The following is a 21,254-nucleotide window of genomic DNA, read 5'->3' on the forward strand; positions in this document are numbered from 1 at the left end:
AAAGTCAAAGCAGGCATGAAAACATCCTGTAGCATTGATGGTTGGACTGAGACAGTCCCGGGAACGGCTTTAGAACAGCACCTGCCAGGCAGGGCTACTGCTGGCCTGTTATCACGGCTGCTGTCATGGCCATGGTCATGGTTCCCACTGTTCTGGTCCACAGGAGGCAGAGCCAGTGTCAGCCTGTCCCACTGCAGCCTGAGCGCTGCCCTCTCGCGGGTGGTGACCAAGCCTGGCTGGCTTCCGTGTTTTCAGTGATGGGTTAAAAACACATGTCTGGGAGTTCCCGTCTTGGCACAGTGGTTAACGAATCCCACTAGGAACCATGAGGTTGTGGGTTCAGTCCCTGGCCTTGCTCAGTGGGTTAAGGATCCGGCGTTGCTGTGAGCTGTGGTGTAGGACAGTGGTGACAGCTCCTATTCGACCCCTAGCCTGGGAACCTCCACATGCTGCCGCAGGAGCGGCCTAGAAAAGGCAAAAAGACAAAAAAACAACACACGTCTGTGTTCTCTGTTGAAAGAAATTAGGGAAACCAGGGGCGGGGGGTGGTGTTAGAAACGAGGAGACAGTTGCAACCATCACAAGTACCCCCACTGTGGGCGATGCCGTGGAGTGTTTTGCTGCCGCCGAGGATTTGGAAGTCACCTTACCCCAGCCACCCGCATGCGTGCAGCGCTGATTAGGACATTGGCATCCACACACTTGGGTGAACGGGCTCTTTCTTGGGCAACAGCGTCAGGGAATTTTCTTCGGAGCTAAACCGGAACCTGTTCCTTTTAGCCACTGAACTGGAGGCTGAGGAGAAGCTGTGCCCGCGCCCCTGGCCCCACACTCGGGCTCCGCTGGCTTGGCCCTGAGCAGCTCGAGGTCCCCTTGGTCGGGATGGTTGTGCCCCTTCCCATTCCCAGCCAGTCTGGCTCCCCTGGGGGGGGGAGGGGCATGTGCTTGGGGAGGGGCCTGGAGGCAGGGGGGCGCCCGGCTGGGGGATCGGTTTCACTCATGTTTACACGGTCAAGCCAGGCTCCCTCCCCCAGGAAGGCAGGAGCCCGCATTTGGGTTCAGGGCTGACTGTGACCAGCACTGGCCCCCTTGCCCACCCCCACGCCCCCTGGATCTTGCCCAGGGCTCCCAGGCAGTGGGGAGAGCCCAGCGTCTGTCGGGGCTGCTTGGTGCTGGGCAGGCACTCCCCTCCCTTGTCCCTCCTGGCCCTCCAGGGGGTATTGTCAGCCCCCGCTTAGGGCAGACACCTGGGCTCGGGTGGGCCACTGGCGGAAAAGGAACTAGAAGTTTGCACCCCTGAAGGTGACACACTGCCCCCATCCAGGACCAGCATGGGTTTGCCCTCCTGCCAACTTCAGCTGTACTTCCCTGCCCTGCCTGAGGGACGCTTCTGCATTTAAGCCTTGGCCCTGTCACTGCCATTTGGCCTCGAAGACAGGTCACCCCACAATCTAGCCCCATCACCCTCTCAGCCTTGAGCTTGGTGATAAGGGACCAGAGGAGACACCAGCCAGCCTGGGAGCACTGTTCCAGGTGCCCCCCAGCACAGCAGAGACCCACCATGGACCACAGGCTGCCACGCCCAAGAGATGTAGAAAGATGAGGTGTCACCCCAGTGGGTGGCAGTGCACCTCTGCCCCCCCCCACCCCGCGCAATCTATTGCATTCAAGGGAGAGCGTGACGCTCAGCCCCGCCGGCAGGGAGGTGGTGTGGACCCGAGCACCTCCATGCAGGTGTGTAGACGGCGGTGTCTGCAGGGACATTGGCGGACAGTGTGGACGGCGGCAGCAACGTGGTGTAGTAGAGGGGACCCGGATTTCGAGTCCAGTCCCCCAGGGCAGCATGTCAAGTCTGCCACCTAGGTTGGACCCTGGGTCAAGTCCCCCGGCTTTCCCCTCCCCAGGTTGGAGGGCAGGCCTGAGGACCCCACCCTGGCTGGAGCGCTGGTCCAGCGGCTGTGCTGTCGCCCTCCCGGTGGGGGGGCGGGGGGCAGGTAGCAGTTGTGGTATGTGCAGCGCCTGGGAACATTTCATGAAAGACCCCCAAGGAGGGCCAGATTGTGGGGGGCAGGGAGTCTTTAAATGCCCCCAGGTGGTGTGGGCTGTCGTGAACAAAACCGAGGTTAAACAGATTTCTACTTTGAAAGCTGTCACTCCCCTGGTTCCCGCTGGCGGCCGCAGCCTCCTTCCTTCCTGGCCCCCGTCCTGCAGCAGCCATGTCCCTGCCATCCATGTCCACCCACCACTCAGAGCAGGGGCTTTGCCGTGTCAGTGCCCCAAGGCAAAATGTGAGTTTTTGCTCATCTCTTCTGAGCACGGGAGGCGACCAGGGAGCCGCTCGTGGCAGCTGTCGGCAGCAAAGCGGCGGGGGGGGGGGGGGGGGCGGGGTGTTTCCTGGCCCTGACCTGCCCGCCTCACCCTGGGCAGCAGCCGTGTGGTGGCTGTGCGGGAGGGTGATGGAAGCCCCGGAGGACTGGGTCCAGCAAGGCCCTTATTGTCCTCCCCGTCGCCCAAACAAAAGCTTCTCTCTGTTTGAGAGTCAGGGAAAGTGTAATTTCACAGCCGACCCCTGTGATGAAGCATCTTCTCTCGGAGTGAGAAGATGGGCATATAAATATCCCCCGTCTCTGCCGCTCTTTATTTCCCTTGTAAGCAGTCGCCCCATTTCTCCATCTGATGGATGCCCCATCGCAGCCGGGGTGGGAGCTCCCCAGCTCCTCAGTTCGGGCAGCAGCTTTGAAAATAATTCCCGTGTCTCAGGCACCTCTCCCGTTTATCCCCTGTCCCTGCCCAGGACCCCACCCTCCCCCGAGGCCCACCCGCCCTCACAGACCGCTCTCCCCTTGTCTCATGAATGGTGGCCAGGAGACAGGGCCTCCTGTGGATTCCCTGCTGCATGCACAACCCTGCAAGCCTCTCAGGACCAGGCGCCAACGGCAATCCAGCCCTTTCCCCACTGCCGCCGCCTCCCGTGGAAAACCACAGAGCTCACCCTCCCTTCCGGGGGCACCACAACTCAAAAACGTGGCCACGGGGGTGTCGTCAGCCCACCGCACCTCCTGGTAGAGCAGAGAGCCTCCATTTTCACTCGACTTTAAGGCTGCAAGACAGGGAGAGTCTAATTAGTAAAGGGACGATCTAATATTAATCACTCCCTGAAAATTGACAAGGGAGGCAGTCCATTTAACCACTTAATTGCTACAGGTTTTTATGGGCTGCTGTTTGCAGATGTATTTAATGAAGAAGTTATAAATCTAAAGGAGCTTAAAATTTTAATTTTATACCTAAATATTTTCCTTGTTCTCATGTTTGTAGTCAATCCTCACGAGTGTAGTCACGTGGAATGTTCTTTAAATGAACATATTTGCTAACTGGCGTGATTTCAGTTTTTAAAACATTGGTTCCAGCAATTAGGCATTTTTTTCAGTTCCCAAATGACTAGAGAAATTCGTCTTGATTATAATTGCTCTTAGCCACGCATATCTAATTTGTGTCTTTTTAAGTGTTAATTAGTAAACAGTTTGAGCTGACATCTTTATGTGTTTGTGTGTTGAAAAATGGGGCTTATTGCTTATTTAGCTTGGGGCTGATTCCACTAGCGTTTACGTCACGGCATTGAGGTGAAATTAATGGAAACACATTTGGCATCGCGAGGTAAAAAGAATTTTTGAATCCAACTTGTGGTCATGCACTTTGCAGGGGATTCTGCAGGCCCTTCCAGAATGTGAGATTAGATTTGGGACCTGCATAAGCGGGAAGAAAGTGAGGCAGAAGAGTTTTGAGTCAGTAATGAAATGGCAGCGTCCCAATTTTATAAAAGCAAAATGTTCATATCCCAGCACAATTGTTCATTCTTTCGACTTTTGGGAAAGCTTTCATTGTGCTTTAATGTTAAAAGCATTTTGTGGAGGGAGATGTTGCAAAATCTGTGATCCCCTTGCACCATCTAGTGGTCAGGCCATAAACTGCAGCAGGAAATAAGGCAGCGTCTCTGTGAGATTGAACATTTCATCACCCAGCATCCTCGGTTTTTTTTTTTTTTTTTCTCTTTTCAGTCAGGAAGCTGATATGTTTTAGGAAAGAAATTTGCCTGCTTCATTTATAAATTTACAAACAACAGTTAATTGATTAGAAGTTCACGTGGTCTGCTCCCCTTTTTTATATTGCTCAAAGACAGAGCTACTCCCAAATTCTCCTGGAGCTTTCACACTAAGGTGAGAAAATCCCAGCCAGAAACAAAGAAACCCAATGAACTAGTTTAATGGAAGGCTTCTTCTGAAAGGTGGGAAGCAGCTTGGGGACCTCCGCTCCAGGGACTTTTCAGGAGCCTGACCGCAGCTTGGGAACTACTGTTTGATGCCACAGCTAAGATTAGTTCTCTTCCCATAAATTGTGGCAGATGTCGTGGGCAGTTGGTCATCCTAAGCAGCTACCCTGCCAGTCAGAATCGATTTAGTGTTTTGCACATGTGTGTTAAGATGCAGATATTACAGAAACGTGGAAGAGATGGGAGGCTCCCGTGATCCCCCCGCTCCCCCGACCCCGGGAGACACCCACACACATACAAACAAGCATCACCGAGCTTTAACACCGGACAGAATACTCTGTGTCCCGCTTTCGCCCAGACCAGTATATCTTGCACAGCCTCCCTCGTCATTTCACGCAGATCTACCTCGTTCTTTTTAATGACTACATGTGCTTCCCTTTTATGCTCAGGGCATAATTTATTCCAAAATCCACTGTGGATTGACTTTTGAGTTGTTTCCAATTATTCACAATCACGCCACTGCAGTATATTTCCTCGTCTTTGCTCCCCTGGGTCTGTCTCTAGAGGAATGCATGATGGTCCCATGCTGTCTCAAAAGAGCAAAAGCCCATTCAAACCGCCCGCACCCCCAGCCTGTGGTGTAGCAGGGGTACCTGTCTCCACCACCTCACTATCGCTAAGCATCACTGGCATTTAAAGGTGGACATATTTTCACATGTTCCTTGGCCATTTGTATTTCTTGTGCAAATCTCTTCTGTTTGTGGCCTTGGCCCATTTTTTTCTATGAGCTTAACTTTTTTCATTCATTTTTGAGTTCTTTATAACAGCCTTCTTTCTGTCATGTGTGTGTACACACACACACACTTTAACCAATGGCTTTTCACCTTCTTAGTGATATGTTCTGCCATATGGTCGGTAATTTTTCATGGGCAATTTTGGCTTCGTTTCCATGTTTTATTTGAGGCTTCATGTCATACTTAGAAGATGACAAAAATGCTCACCCCTATTTTCTCATCCCCTTTTGTATTTTAATATATTAAAATATTAAATACTTTTCAACTGCCTAATCCGTCTGAAATTTACTCAGAGCTTAAGAACTAGAACCAGCTTTAGTTTGTCCTAAGTGTTTGCCAGTTTTCTTAACACTGTTGACTTCTCCAGTGAGTTTTAAGTGCTGTCTTTATCATACTGTTCTACCTGTAAGTGGATCGGTGGACGTTTTTCTTGTTCAGTGCTTTTTTTTACATCGTGGCCACACTGCTTTGAATCTGATTGCTTTATGATAAACTTTTTTTTTTTTTTTTTGTCTTTTTAGGGCCACACCCGTGGCACATAGAGGTTCCCAGGCTAGGGGTGGAATCGGAGCCGTAGCCTCCGGCCTCCACCACAGCCACAGCCACACCAGATCCAAGCCGCTTCTGCAACCTGCACCACAGCTCACAGCAACACTGGATCCTTAACCCGCTGTGCGAGGCCAGGGATCAAACCCGCAACCTCATGGTTCCTGGTCGGATTGCTTTCTGCTGCGCCACGGCGGGAACTCCAACTTTATGATGAGCTTTGGTCTATGATAAAGTTAGCACGCCCTTCTCCCCGCCCCCACATTTTCCTAATTATAATCACATGATTATTCTTCCAGCTGAACTTTTGCATCTTTTCGGGGGCAGGGGAGAAACACCATTCTGGATGTCCCTTGTAACTGCCCTGGGCTTAGAGGCTAGTGGAGGATGGGTGAGCCTTTTCGGAGAAAAGTCTGCCCCCGGGCTCAGCCGAGCAGGACGCTGGGCAGCAGCAGAGGCCCAGCCGAGGGGAAGGCCGTTCTCTGGAGAGCCTGCCCACTGCTTTTGAGGTTCTTCCTCGGCGTTGGGTGTCTCTGCGGCTCTTGCGAATAGATCTTCTCTTCCATTTTGTCTTCTGTCACTTTTATTTCAAGAAGCCGTGGACCTTGGCATTTACCTTTGGGGGCTGGCTCTCTTACGGACTCCTTGCCCTGTTTCTGATGGTTCTTCAGCTGTTCTTCTTCAGTTTCCCAGGCCGGTGGCTCTGTTGTCTGCAAACGCTGAAGCCACCTTCTCCTGCACCCCATCCTGTGCCCTCACCTGGCATCGCGGCACGGTCGGGTCACCGGGCCTCCTTGTCTGAGCGGAAGTTTCTAATTTCAGTACTAACCCGTAATGCTGCATTTTGGCCTGCTATATATAGACATACCTTTTTTTTTTTTAATCATGTTAAAAAATTAGCCATCAATCCCTATTTTCCTAAATGTTTTTATCAGGATTAGATGGTGGCTTTTGATAAATGTCTTTTAATCATCCATTGAGATAATCATTTTTTCTTCTCCGCGGGCATATTAATATGGTCGATTATATTAATAGAGTGCCTAATTCTGCGTCTCAGGGTCCCCCTCCCCCCAGCACCCTCTTTCCCGCTTTGGTTCTGTTGGCCACAGCGTTGTCAGCCAAGTAGCCGCCACCCAGATTGCTCCGCAGTGGCCCAGGGCATTCGTCACGTCAATGGGAGGGCCAGGCTGAGCCCCTGGAAGGAAGGTGGAGCAGAGGGGTGACCGGCAGACACATTACCTGCCCGGGTACCATCGTAAGGTGTATCTGCACCTGGCTCGTGCAAAATCAGGGTCAAGATGAATGTTCGGTCCTTTGAGAATCCATCAGAAAAGGATCTTTCTGTCCTTTTATTATGGTTTGGGGAACTCTCACCCCCTCTCCCGAGTTTTCAAGTAATACCCCCCAGAATTGAATTAGAAGTTTACCTGCCGTGTAGGTGAAAAGTGAGCATGAAGCCTGGGGCGGGCACCTTCCCAGCCTGACCCCGTAGCTTCTCCTTTTCCCTCAGATCGGTGCCAGAAAGCAGTGTTGTCTCAGACATTTTCCACAGTTAACCCAGGAGGCAGAAAATACAAATGCCCATTTTTAGGTGACGTCGTGATGAGTTCTGAAGCGCTGACTCGCTGAGGGACAGTCCCCAGGGCTGTTTGCAGACACAGAAACAGCCTTCATTCAGAGGCAAGGGCATGCATCTGTGCCCGGCCCCACCCAGAGCCCCCACACAGGAGTCACCAGCTGGACCCCCAGGTGTGCACTGGGCCTGCCGGCCCCGCTGTTAGGGAGCAGCCAGGAAAAGCAGACAACTCATTTTGTGTTTTTCTTAAGCACGCAGCAATCTTCAGTTTCCCCGCAAAGTGTGTTTCCCACCTTTTTCCTTAAAATGTGTGACCTTCTCGGTCTGTCTTTCATTTCGCTGGGTTACAGGAAATGTCCCACTTTCTCGCTTACTTCGTCCCCATTAGCCCCACACATGTAGCCAAGATAGAGCCCAGTGATAAAATGGCAGTTGACACTCAGGGCAGTTTATAGGGAGGGGTGGGGACTGCGGCAAACTGGAAAGCACGTGTCTCTCTAAAGCAAGCATCCTCTGTTCACCTGTGTGAGGCTAATGGTTGCTGTGCAAGAATGAAGGTCCAGAATCGCCATAAACCCCCCCCCCTTTTTTTTTTACAAAATCTGGAAAATATTGTTTTATGCAGAGCCTCAACTTCTCCATGTTTCTAACTATTTATAAACACCACATGTGTGTATTTCCATGCACACGTGTCTGTGCATAGAAGGACACACACAGGAGTTCCCGTCATGGCTCAGCGGTTAACAAACCCAGCTAGCATCCATGAGGATGTGGGTTTGATCCCAGGCCTCGCTCAGTGGGTTAAGGATCTGAGCGTTGCCATGTGGTTAGGTCACAGACACAGCTCGGATTCTGTGTGGCTGTGGCTGTGATGTAGGCCGGCAGCTACAGTCCCGAATGGACTCCCAGCCTGGGAACCTCCATATGCTGCAGGTGCGGCGCTAAAAACCAAAAAGACAAAAAAAAAACAACAAAACCACAAATCACAAAATTCTGGTTGCACCATTCGCAGGAGTGATGTGGACAAGCCCTGGGATCAGCCCTTTTCCTCCGTGAATTAAATCCCACGGGATAGGGGCCATCACACCATCATGCTTGGAAGGCTGTGGGAATTTGGAAGACCCATGGCTGCTTTCACAAAGGACAGAAACCCAGAGTGACCTCCCCCCGCCTGGGAACTGAGTCCCTAGGCTAGCTGTCTTCTGTCCTCTGCCCGTTTACCTGTCTGCCCATCCACCCCTGTCCTGTACCCTCCATCCATCCATCACTCATTCATTCATTTATTCTGGGCCACAACCTCTACCAGGCTCTGGGGCCACAGACATGGCCAAGGCCCCATCCCGACCTCGCGCTTTAGGGGGATGGAAAGTGGTGTGAGGCCCTGGAGGTTACTGGTTAATCCCCCAGGGGGTAGGGGGCGCAGGGCCTGCTCCTCGCAGTGGCACCTGCCCCTTGGCTCCCCTGGAGGCAGATGGGAGGACATGGAGCCCTCGAGGGAGGGGAGGGAGCTGCCCACAGCTGAAGTTTCCAGAGGCCTGAACCCGGGACACAGAGCAGAGCGGGGTCAGAGCCTGGGCCCCTGGCCAGGACAGGTGCCAGGAGCCGCTTGGAAGAGGCAGGCAGTGGGGAGGGCAGGGCCACTTTCAGAACCTCACCCACCTCGCGTCTGCCCCGGGGACCTGACTGTCGCGCCAGCCCTGAGCCAGACCCTCCTCAGCTGGGACCTTTGCTCCTTTACTTCCCTGACACCTGTCCTCCGAGGCCGGCCTGGGCTCCCTTAGGCCTGCCCTTGCCGCATCCTTCCAGGCCCTCAGCTTTCACACCCCCAAATTCAGGTTTTGTTTAAAATGATCCCTTACAGCCTTTCTCATCTGCAGCCCCCTCAGTGAACGGATCATTATGAGACCCCAGGAGGGAAGGGGATATGCTGGCCTTTTTTCTTCCTATTTTATTTAGTAAAAGTTTTCAGGTGGTGGTTCTCTACTTGCTTAACCATTAAAATCATTTGGGTGCTTTAAAAAACCACTGCTGCCTGCCCCACCATGCCAGTCAAACTAGAAGTGCCCCTACCCCGGGCAGGGCCCAGGCAGCCCTGGCTTTGGGGGAAACCCTTGTTTCTGAGGCACACAGGGGGCTGGCTTTTCACCCTCCAGGTGCTTTCACACGAATTGTCTGAGGTGATTCTCACAACATCTCTGCGAGCGCAGGGTGGGGCTGGTCTCCCCCTTTCTGCAGGAGGCTGGGGCCAGCATGACTTTGCTTCCAAGGTGTGGCTGGAAACCCAAGGTTGGCATCTCCCACTGCCAGGACACTGGCCTCGCCATGACAAAAGGCTCTTGGAATCTGGGAACCGCGTTCTGTAGCTCAAGAGGTCTGATGCGTTGGTGGCAGGGTCTCCTGCCAGGGGCAGGCCATCCAGGCGCAGGAAGGCCCCTGCAAGCCCCTGACAGTGACGGCTCTTTCCCAGAGAGGCTGCCCAGCTCTGTGCTGCTGTGCTCTTGCCCACCAGAGGGCGCTGTGGCGGCGCCGCTCAGCCGCGCTCAGCTCTGGACCCAAATGCTTTTTAATTGAAAATATTTTTAATTCAAAAAGGATTTGCTGTTTGTACGCGAGTGCAGGTTTTCCGTATGCAGGAGACTAATGTCTTGAGTAAACAGATCCGGGCCCAAATCCACCTTCAAAGGTACTCGCTGTTTGCCCAAGGGAGTGAGAGGGCTTCCAGAAGCGGCCCTAGTCTCTTGGGCAAACACTTTGGGGCCAGCAATCCCCAGCCGAGGACAGCGGCTGTGGGAAGGGTTATCCGCAGCCTAAGGGGGATTATGTCGGGGGACATATGTTGAAATTTCATTTGGGGAGTTAGAGAAAACAAGAGGTGGGGGAGTAGTGCTTTTCTCCAGCCAAGATAACCTAAAAAGGGAAAAATCTCCAGGGCAGGGCTGGGGGGACAGCAATCTGCGTGCCACCGTCCCCGGCCCTCCCCGAGGGGGCTGTGACAGACTCAACTGAGCACCGGGAAATGGCAGTGTGTGTGCTTCTGACTTTTCCCTGCCTCTCCCCCTCCGCCCCGCCCCGCCCCAGCGTGTAAGAGAAAGAGGGATTCAATAGTTTATCCTTGAAGGAGGCCCTCCACGCCCCCTCCCTTCCCAGTGGCCCTGTCCCTACTCCTGGCCACGAAGACTGGCCTCATGACTCCCCACCAAGGCACTCCCACCCTGGCCAGCCCCTTGCTTGCCCAGGCTCAGAAATGTCCTGCACCCTCTTCTCCCCCACCCATCCTGCCATCTGAAAGTGCCCTTTTCTGGGCCCACCTCTGGCAGCACCTAGGTCTGCAGACCTGAGACCAGGCCCTCTGATGAGTCATCTGGGAGTTTGCCTCCATCTCCCTTCACGTGCTCTCTGGCCAGACATCAAGGAGGCCCCACTGCCCCCTGTGCACTCCTGCCGTCCCCCGGAGCCTGGCACAGAGCCCCTCCCAGCAGGGCACAGCAGAGATGCCCAAGAAGCAGCGGTGGCACAGCCCACAGCTGGCTCCCAGGCATGGCCTCAAAGCAGCCACGCAAAGCCCCTCCCCACCCTCTCGTCTGTACCCCCTCAGGCCTAACGTCTCTGGCCGTTCCTCTGCCTACTCCCACCCACATCCACTCCCAAGTCCTATTTAATGGGCCACAGAACTGTCTAAACTGGCCCCCAGACCCACAGCTCAGGTCACCTGGGAGCTGGTTGATGGTACAGAATCTCAGACCCCACCCCAGACCTACTGGGTCAGGACCTGTGTGCATTAAAGTGGTCAGCCTCCTATTGACAGCTTCTTCTAAGCCTGCATCTCTCCCGGGTGCCTCCCGGTTCCCAGCCCTGATAAGGGCCTGCACTCACCTGTCCACATCAGCCCCGCTCTCCTGACCCTTCAGCCCCCCAGAGCTGTTCCTGCTGGGGTCACCGCAAGATCTTAAAGACTGCACCCCCAGCTGTGCCGCTCTGGCGCTGCTGCCCTCCCTCTGCCCTCTACCCCACTCCACCCCAGGGCCATCCTCAGCGCTGGTTCCCTCCTCCCTTCCTGGTCAAGTGCCAGGCCCGTCCTCTTGTCTTTTGACCCCGTGTGCCTTTCTTGAAACATCTCCACACCTGTAACTCCAGCTACCCTTCCCCCCAAGTGCTTCCAATTCCCATCCCTTTATTCCTGGTTCTGTGTCTCTTCAGCTAAGCGACACCCCCATGTGCTCCTCAGGAGCCACCCTCAGCCAATGGCAGAAATGCACTCCTGCTGTCTCTCAAGCCGCTGTCTGTCCTGTGTTGCCCATTTGGGTTAAGACCCCGGCGTGCCCTCATCCGCCCCCCGTCACTCTTGTGGGGCTCTCTCCTGTCCCCCTAGCCCAGCCCAGGGCAGATGTGGTGGGTGCCTGTGGAGCCCGCGAGGGAACATTTCCTGCCGCGATGCGCCGGATCAGCCACCAGGTGGCGGTATTGTCCTGGACTTTGCCTGAGGGCCTCCTGCCTGGTCTGCAGCTGCGCAGTGCTCTTCTGTCCAGATCCCCAGGCCATGGCCTGCATCCTGGTCATTAGCAGGAAAGGGGGGCTGTTTTGATGGATTCTCCCATGTAGCTGACTAAAGCGCAGTGAGCACGTGCCTGGTGCTGGGGCGGGCGGCCCTTACCCTGCCCTTGCTCATCCCACCCTCACGATGGCCCTGGGAGCAGAGACCATCTCCCCACCTTCTTCTATTGAGTATAACTGACGCATAACATTAGCTTCAGGTGCAGCCGTATCTCCGTCTTTATACATAGGGCGAAGCGATCGGCAGCATAACAGCATACATAGTTAGACATTTTTTTCTTGTGATAAGAACTTTTTAAGGTTTTCTCTTAGCAGCCCTCAGATAGTCAGTAGGGTGTGATCTGCAGTCCCCATGCTGCACAGGGCTGCATTCTTTCGCACGGGAAGTTGGGGCCTTTTGACGTCCTCCACCCGCTTTGCCCACCCCCACACCCTGCCTGCGACCACAAGTCTGTTCTCTGTGCAGCGAGCTTGGTTTTGTTGCTTCTAGATTCCCCACGTGAGTGCGATCATGTGGTATTTGTCCTTCTCTGTCCGACTTATTTAGCATAATGGCCCTCAAGGGCCCTCCATGCTGTCACCAATGGCAAGGTTCCATTCTCTTTTTTGTGGCTGAGGGATATTCTGTCCTATATATACCATGTTTTCTTTATTGGTGCAGATTTAGATGGTTTCCATGTCTTGGCTGTTGTGAGTAGTGCTGCAGTGAACGCAGGGGGACACAGCATTTTCCTTTTCTCAAGGTAAATTCCCAGAAGCGGATCGTATGACTACTCTGTTTTTAATTTTTCGAGGAGCCTCTGTACCGCTCCCCACAGTGGCTGCACCAGCAGTGCGCGAGGGTTCCCTCTCTCCACGTCCTCACCAACACTTACTTCTTGGTGGGACCCTCTTTAGAGCTGAGGTCACCCTGCAATGTCAAGTCCTACCCTCCCTACCCTTTCTGTTCGTTGGTATCACAGTCCTATCGCCAGTGTCACTGGGTCCCTGTGGCTGCAGTGGCTGCAGGCCCAGGAGCTGCTTGAGGCTGCTCACTTCCACTGCTTACACAGAGCCCGGCCGGGGCCAGCTCAGGCCTTGCCCACACCCGGCGCCAGCCCTGTGTCTATCCTGGCTCGGCTTGCGGGTGGCCGAGGACACAGAGCCGGGCAGCAGTCTGGGCCTCCGCACCATTTCCCCTCAGGAGGAGTAAAATCTTCAAAGGGCTTCTGCTGCCCCTCATTCTTTTTTGTTTTTTAATTTATTGAAGTATAGTTGATTTCCAACATTGTGTCAATTTCTTCTGTACAGCACTGATTCGGTTATAGGTGGGTATACATGTCTCACATTCTTTTCCATTATGGTTTATCCTAGGATATTGCATATCATTCCCTGTGCTTTACAGTAAGACCTCGTTTATCCATACTCTGTAGTTCTGTAGTTCCATTCTGTATGGTTTGCATCTGCTAATCCCCAACTGCCAGTCCTTCCCTCCTTTATCCCCCTCCCCCACCACAAGTCTGTTCTCTCTGTCTGTGAATCTGTTTAATAGCTAAGTTCAGAGTTCCCAGCATGGCTCAGTGGTTAACGAATCTGACTAGGAACCATGAGGTTGTGGGTTCGATCCCTGGCCTTGCTCAGTGGGTTAAGGATCCAGCATTGCCACGAGCTGTGGTGTAGGTCGCAGATGCGGCTCAGATCCTGCGCTGTTGTGGCTCTGGCATAGGCTGGCAGCTACAGCTCCCATTAGACCCCTAGCCTGGGCACCTCCATATGCCGCAGGTGTGGCTCTAGAAAAGGCAAAAAGACCAAAAAAAAAAGCTAAGTTCATTTGTGTCATATTTTAGATTGCACATAAATGATATATGGCATTTGTCTTTTTATCATCTGAGGGACTTTGCTTAGTATAAGAATCTCTATGGAGTTCCCCTCGTGGCTCAGCAGTAACAAACTTGACTAGTATTCATGAGGACGAGGGCCTTGATCTTTGGCCCCACTCAGTGGGTTGGGGATCTGGCGTTGCCATCCCCTGTGGTGTAGGTTCTAGCGTTGCTGTGGCTGTGGTGTAGGCTGACAGCTACAGCTCTGATTTGACCCCTAGCCTGGGAACTTCCATATGCCGCAGGTATGGCTCTAAAAAGATTAAAAAAAAAAAAAAAAGCAACTCTAAGTCCATCCATGTTGCTGCAGATGGCATTATTTCATTTCTTTTTATGGCTGAGTAATTTTCATCGTATATACGTAGCACATCTTATCTATCCATTCATCTCAGTGGACACTGAGGTTGCTTCCATGTCTCAGCTCTCGTGAATAGGGCTACTGTGAACATAGGGGTGCGTGTATCGTTTTGAATTACAGTTTTGTCTGGATAGATACCCAGGAGGGGGATTGTTGGATCATGCGGCAACGCTAGTTTTTTGAGGAACCGCCGTACTGTTTTGCACAGTGGCTGCACCAACTTACACTCCCACCAACAGTGCAGGAGGGGTTCCGTTTTCCCACACCTGTGCAGCATTTGTAATTTGTAGACTTTCTAATGATGGCCATTCTGACCCATGTGAGGTGGTACCTCATTGTAGTTTTGATGTGCATTTCTCTGGTAATTAGCAGTGTTTCATGTGCCTGTTTGGCCATCTGTATGTCATCATTGGAGATGTCTATTTAGGTCTTCTGCCCACCTTTTTTTTTTTGTCTTTTTCTAGGGCCACACCCGAGGCATATGGCGGTTCCCACGCTAGGGGTCTAATCAGAGCTGTAGCTGCCGACCTATGCCAGAGCCACCTCCACGCGGGATCCGAGCCACGTCTGCGACCTACACCGCAGCTCACGGCAACGCCGGATCGTTAACCCACTGAGCAAGGGCAGGGATCGAACCCGCAACCTCATGGTTCCTAGTTGGATTCGTTAAGCACTGCGCCACGACGGGAACTCCTGCGCATTTTTCAATTGGGTTTTTTGGTTGCGTTGTAATTTTGGAAATTAAGCTCTTGTTGGTTACATCATTTGGAAATATTTTCTCCCAGCCCATAGGTCATCTTTTTGTTTTGTTTGCGGTTTCTTCTACTGTGCAAAGCTTGTAAGTTTGATTAGGTCCCATTTGCTTATTTTTGCTTTTATTTTTCTTGCCTTGAGATTGAGCTAAGAAAACACTGGTATGATTTATGTCAGCGAATGTTTTGCCTGTGTTCTCATCTAGGAGTTTTATGGTATTGCACTGAAGTCTTTAAGCCATTTGGAGGTTTTTGGTGTGTATGCTATGAGAAGGGCTTCTAACTTCACGTCGAGTTACACGTAGCTGTCCAGCTTTCCCAGCATCACATGCTGAAGGTCTTTCCCCCCATTGTATATTCTTGCCTTCTTTGTCAACCATTAATTGACCATAGGTGTGTGGGTTTATTTCTGGGGTCTCTATTCCATTCCAATGATCCCTGTCTGCTTTTGTGTTAGTCCCACACTGTTGTAGTTACTGGAGCTTTGTAGTATTGTCTAAAGTTTGGAAGGGTTATGCTTCCTGCTTTTTTTTCCTTTTTCCTCAAGGTTGCTTTGACAATTCTGGATCTTTTGTGGTTGTATATAAGTTTTATTTGGATTATTGGTCCAAATAATTTGTCCCAAACTAGGATTATCTGTTCTAGTTCTGTGAAAAAATGTCACGGATAATCTGATAGGGACGGCATTCAATCTGTCAATTGCTTTGGGTCGTGTGGCCACTTAACTGTAGTAACCCTCTGATCCAGGCTGCTCCCCATCATTTTTGAAGGCGCCCTAAGGCCTTTCAGCTCTGGGCTCTGCCCATCCTCCGCAAGTGCCTTCTTGCTACAGGCAGCTCACTTTCAGGGGCAGGGGGCATTTGGAGCCCATGGCTGTGGCTGGGGCCTGCACCCTACTGGGTGGACACCACAGTATCCCCAAGGAGACAGCTTCAGGCAGTGGCTGAGTTCAGCTGGGGCAGCTTGACTTTGCTCTGCTTTATGTAAGGAAGCCCCCTTTTTATGGCAATTCTACTGCTAAAAAGTCTTTAATTACTTAAAATGTTTAATGACCACTGACCTAATCTCATTCCTAAGCCCCACAGGCCCATATGGCTGCCTTGACCTAAAGCCCACTGTGGCCAGGCCTGTCCTTGCTAGTCGGGCACTCCTCACCTGCACCCCCTGCCTCACACCACCTGCCTCTAAGGTGAACCGCAGGTGTCCTCCCTCCTCTAAATCATGCCAGACTCGGGAACATACCTTGTCTGATTTCTAGGTCCGGGGGTCAGGTGGGGAAGCTCAGGTCTCAAGCATGAGGGTTCAGTGGGCAACAGGTCTGGATTGGGCACAGGTACATAGCCATGGGTGGTGACCCCTGTGGGTGCTGCCCTCGGAGGCCCTTCCCTGTCCCCCTTGTCACCTGGTGTTTGTCTCCATCAGTACTCAGGAAGCACTGAGCCAGAGCCGCAAGTCCGGGGTCACCCAAGCCTGGTGGCTGTGGCTGGCCTCAGGTCGGGCCGGCTGAGCCCCAGGGCTGCTGCTGCTTCATCCCTGTGATTCAGACCGTCTGCCGGGACGGGGCGGGGCGGCGCGGGCTGAGGGCACCTCAGCTTGGGTGCTGTTGCTGCGGCTCCCACTCACCCTCCGGGGCGGGGGCGGGGCGGGGCGGGGCGGGGGGCGGTGCCAGCCGCAGTGCACGCCCCGCCCCGCCCCGTGCCCAGCTCGCTGCGCCAGGCCCCGCCCTCTGGTCCGAAGCGTGCATTGGTTTCTCCGGGGCCTGACTGCCTCTCCCCTCCTGCAGTACGAGTACAGCTTCCGCACGGAGCAGAGCGCCGCCGCCAGGCTCCCGCCCAGCCCTACCCGGTGTCAGCAGATCCCCCAGTCCTGAGGGGCGAGGACACCGCCCAGACCACTGCGCGCCTTCCCCTCGCCCGGCCCCTCCCGCCGCCGCCTTCCTCACTGCCCTGCTTCTGGGAGACTCCGAGCGGCTGAGCTGTTACCTCCTCGGTCATCGGCTTGCCTGACACGACGCCCCGCCTCCCTGGGGATGCTGTTCGTAATCTCAACTAATCTGTGTGTGCTGTAGTGACCAGCGGCTCCTGCCATGTCTGTGTGATGACCCGTTGTCCCACCAACAACCCTGCGCACCACGGGAGTCACCCCGAGGGCCCTGGACAGTTGTTCTGGCCGCCCAGTGACGCCACCGACTCCCGGCACTCCTTACTGAGGCCACCACTAAGCCATTGCTTTCCTCCCGGGAGACCCTGAGGAGACCCAGACATGTGGAACAGGCCCCTCACGCCCATGGCATCAAGTGCCAGAGAATTTCACAGGGACCCTGAGGAAGCCCAGCCTAGCCTCCTGTCCGCTGTGGACATCCTCCGATTTGTCACTCTGTTTATACACTGGACACCCTGAGGTCAGGGGGCAGCCATGCCCCAGCCACCAGCCCAGAGAGGACTTGCCTTCTGGGCGATAAAGGCGAGTGGCCGGGTGCCTGTCTGCAGGTGACTTTTGCTGCCAGGATGCTGTGCTCACTCACCTCACACCCTCATCCCCACAAAGGGCTCATCTCTGCGGTGCCCACGTGCCAACAACAGCTCCAACTGCCCGGCCCTGCACCTGTCCCGGTGACCAGGCCTGCCGGTAAAGAGGCTCTGTGAGCCGGTGCCCAGGGACACGGACACACAGCCACCCAGCTTCTCAGCACCAGCCGTGTCTTGGTGGCCTCTGCGCAGGAACAGTTGTTTGAAGTCTGTCTGGCCCGGGTGACCAAACTGGGGCCAGAGCTGACATTTCTGCCCCAAGTGGCCCTTGGACGCGCTGGCATCCTGGAAGCTTGGTTCTCACTCTGTGGAGTTTGCGCCAACTCCCCAGAACTTGGTATCTCGCATCTCGAGGGTCACTGGATGGCTGGAGCTTTGGGCGCAAGGTTTGCTAGGTGTCCAACAGCTGGCATGCAGGCGGCCACGGAGAGCAGCAAGGCGGCCCAGAGAGCCCTGCCCAACCAGGGACAGTCCTTCCTCCTGGCAGCTCCTAGGATGGCACATCGGTGGCTGGGGGCCAGCAGCTAGGAGGGGCGGCCTCTAGCTGAGAGGTGGGGCTGGGGCAAAACATACCTCACACCCCCGCATCAGCGCCCCCACCTCCACCCCCACCCCACGGTCGCCCCTTGGTCTTCATTTCAATACCTCCTGACCTCTGTGCATTAGGGAAGGTGGTCACCTCTCCGCCCATCCTCGGGGACCTCCCCGGTGGAGCTGGCCTTCCCGTGCCTCCCTCATGGTAAGGTGGCAAGAAAAGGCAGTTGGTTGGTGGAACCCACCCGGGCCCGGGAGGCGCACAGGGTGGACAGTCCCCGTGTGAACCTCTTGGGATTGGTGCTCACCCAGGGCAGAGCTGACGCATCCACCTCACCTGTACCCACTGAAATAAGCTGGTTGTTTCCAGGGAATCGGGGAGCCGTGTGGGGCCCCGAGATCCTGTGTCTGCTGCTACTGCTGTTTGCACGGGTAGGGCAGGTCCAAAACCAACAGAGAGGGGTGGCGTCTGCACTCACCTCTGTCCTTCCTCTGCGACATGCCCCAGCTGTGGGATCATCTCCAACACTCAACGCCCCACCACCTTTCTCCTTGACTCAGAAGCAAGCATTCTGGTGGCTCTGATGGACCTAGGAGGGCCAAAGACAGTCACGTGGGGTCCCTTGCCGGGAGCAAGAGGGCAGTCAGGGCGGTGGTTGGGGGAGGAGCCCCACCCAACCCCAGGCCACCCTGCCGTCCCGGGATGGACAGAGCAAGGCAGGGCTGTGGGGCCGCCAGGAAAAGGGCAAACTCCCTGCGTGGACTCAGGGGAGCTGGAGAGGCCCCCACGGCATCCCAGACTGAGTCTGGGCAGAATGGTGACTGATCGTAGCCAGCATGGCAGCTTACAGAGCAGCGTTGGGGGAAGCTGGCGGCTGCGGTAGATCGTAGGCAGAGCCCAGCCCTCTGTCTCTCCCCGAGAGGTGGGTACCCACGTGCCCCGCCCGTCTCATGGGGAAGCGGCGCTCCACTCACCCTGGGACTCGAGCCACCTCTGCTGCTTTCCGGGATGGTGCTTTTCTTCACGAATCCTCGGGCCGCGTCGGGAGGGGAAGCCCGCAATTCTCCCAGAAACACGAAGGGCGGCAGCCTCTGTCCTGCCCAGAAGGACTGACCAGAGCACAGTATCCCTGCTGCCGCCTCTTTTCCCTCTGAAAACCCCAAGTCTCTCGCCAGAAGCCTTGGAAACAGCACAGTGGTGATAAGGAGGGAGCAGTCAGCTCCAGGGTCACTTGCAAATGTATGACCAGGCTTTTCCACCCCAAGTCCAGGAACTGATAGGGCCACAGCCTCCACTCGGGAAGGTGGGAAGCCTCCCTGCCTCCACCTGGGGGTGGGAAGAAGTAGCAGCTTAGGCCTCCTCTTGAGCTCCCTCTGCAGTGGGCGAGGAGAAGCTGCCAGTGGCTTTTCCACATGTCCCCGCTTTGTTCAGAAGGCGGCGGGGGGACAAGGAGGACCACCACGGGTGAGGCACCTGCTTCTTGCCAGGTGCTAGGTGGCACTTGAAGCACACTTTCTCCTGTCACACACCCCCCTCTCTCCCCCAAACAAACTAATCCTCAGAAGTGGATGCTCTTTGCTCCTGGTTCCAGAGGAAGAAGCAGAGACGTGTCCGTAGGCACAAAGCTGGTAAGTGGCAGAAGCAGGATCTGGCCCCAGAACTCACGGTGCCAGCGGTCCCATCACAAGCAGCCACCTCCAGCCCCAGAATGGGCTTCCCAGCCGCCACTGGTCCTGCTGGGGCCAGCGTGGTGGTGTCATCAAGCACAGGGCAAGGGCCAGGTGCAGTCCCAGGGCTGCGGCCCGTCCATCACGGGATCCCAGCCCACAGCTCCCGAGAGCTGGCGAGCCCGAGGGTGAGGGCCAAGGGGCCAGGTACCTGCTCTTGGGCCACCCGGCTTCCTGCACCAGTTGCGACCGCACTGCTGCCTGTCACCACCAGGACATGGGCCTCGGCCAGGCGGCTACGAGCTAGCTTAGGAACGACGTCCTACTGCGTGTATTTATTTGAGGTGACTCTAGTACTTGGCAAAGGGAAGTTTCACTGTGTGATTGTCTTAATATAATTTGTTGAATAAACGTTTGTTTTAACCTTTCCCGGCCCATTGCAGTCTCTGAGGCACCGAGATCAGCACCCCTCAGGGTGCTCTGGCTCCAGCTTCCCCTCCAGCTTGTCCCAGATGCTGGCCAGGCTGGCCTCCACCCTGGCCGTCCAACCTTCTGGAAAGAGCTGGTGGGTTTCCGTGCCCCTGCATAGTTGAGATGACCAGGTGAGACGTCAGAAGGAGGCCAGAGGGCGAAGAAAGCCCTGCTGTCCTCTGGCAGCGGCCTTAGCAGTGCTCCCGGAGGGAGGGAATCCCGGTTTCTGTAAAAGCAGGTGGAACGTGTGCATTTTAATAGGTCGCCAGCGAGGAACGCAGGGGGTGCTTTCCTCTCCCGCTCTCCCCGAGCCCTGTCTGTGCCGGGTCAGGGCGTCTGGCTCCCAGGTCGGGGATGTGCAACCACATGGCTTCCGTGCCAGAGGTTTTGTCCTGTCCCGACTGCTCACCTACAGGCAAGATGCCACCCCAACTGCCAGGGAAGGGCTGCCGGCCCTGGACACACACGGGCTCCTTGTGAGGACCTGACCAGTCAGGTTTCACCATCAGGGCTGTTTGTCCTCTTCAGAAATGACCTTTGCATTTAGGGGCTGGGCACTACGACCTGAGCCATCACTGCCTCCAGGCCTGTTCCTTCCAGACTCGGGCAAGCGCCGGGCGATGCTGCTCTCATCTCATTATGACCACCAAGGTCCCCCGAAGGGTGTCAGCGCCTCCTGTCCAGGCCCCGCGGTAGGAGAGGAGAGCAGCCTCAACACTCAACGTGGAGTTTGAAGGGCTGGGTTCATGTTCCGGCTCTGCCGCTTCCTGAGCCCGGGGCCCTCAGCTGCTACCCAGCACCTGTCAGAAGGAGCAGAGCCTCCCTCAGTGGCTTCCTCTGGGATGCAAGGACATTCACAGGGCATTTAGCACAAGCAAGAGACCAGATGATGTGCCGGATCCTTCCTTGGGGCCTGGGTTCTGTGTGACCATCCACAGGCTGTGCTGGGCCGCTGAGGAAGGACTAGTGGCGGCCTTTGACCTCTAGGACATAGAACCTGTTTGCAGGCGGCCTCAAGCCCTGCTGGGCAGCACCCAGGGGGAAGCATCTCACATGCAGGTCTTTGGGCAGAAGAAACTGAAGTCCACACACAGCAGCCTAGAGCAGCACGGGGTTAGTGGCCAGACCCTGAGGACACACGGAGCCCAAAGCAGGACGCAGCCAAGCCTCAAAGGGAGAGCCAGGCAGCACCTGTTCCCCCTCTGTCTTGCCCACGCTGCCTTGTCTGCCTCTGTCTGGGGGTCTGCTCTCTTCTCATTCTCTCACACTCTGGCCATCCCTCCCACCTCCTCTGTGCACCAGCATCTGTGGCGCACAGATGCCTGTTCACCCAGCCACCTACCAGTCACA

At 55.0% G+C, this 21,254-nt stretch overlaps 1 protein-coding gene across 2 annotated transcripts in view; it reads left to right on the forward strand.

The window, feature by feature from the left end:
* MVB12B (multivesicular body subunit 12B) overlaps positions 1-19,861 on the forward strand; it is a 170,797-nt gene extending 150,936 nt beyond the window's left edge. For both annotated transcript variants that reach the window (XM_047768418.1, XM_047768420.1), the window contains exon 10: positions 16,487-19,861. In XM_047768418.1, the coding sequence (XP_047624374.1) occupies positions 16,487-16,573 (87 nt within the window). In that variant the 3' untranslated portion in view covers positions 16,574-19,861. The remainder of the gene's footprint in view (positions 1-16,486) is intronic.
* The last annotated feature ends 1,393 nt before the right edge of the window (positions 19,862-21,254 follow it).

Source organism: Phacochoerus africanus, chromosome 2 (assembly GCF_016906955.1).
Source record: "Phacochoerus africanus isolate WHEZ1 chromosome 2, ROS_Pafr_v1, whole genome shotgun sequence".
Taxonomy (NCBI): Eukaryota; Metazoa; Chordata; class Mammalia; order Artiodactyla; family Suidae; genus Phacochoerus; species Phacochoerus africanus.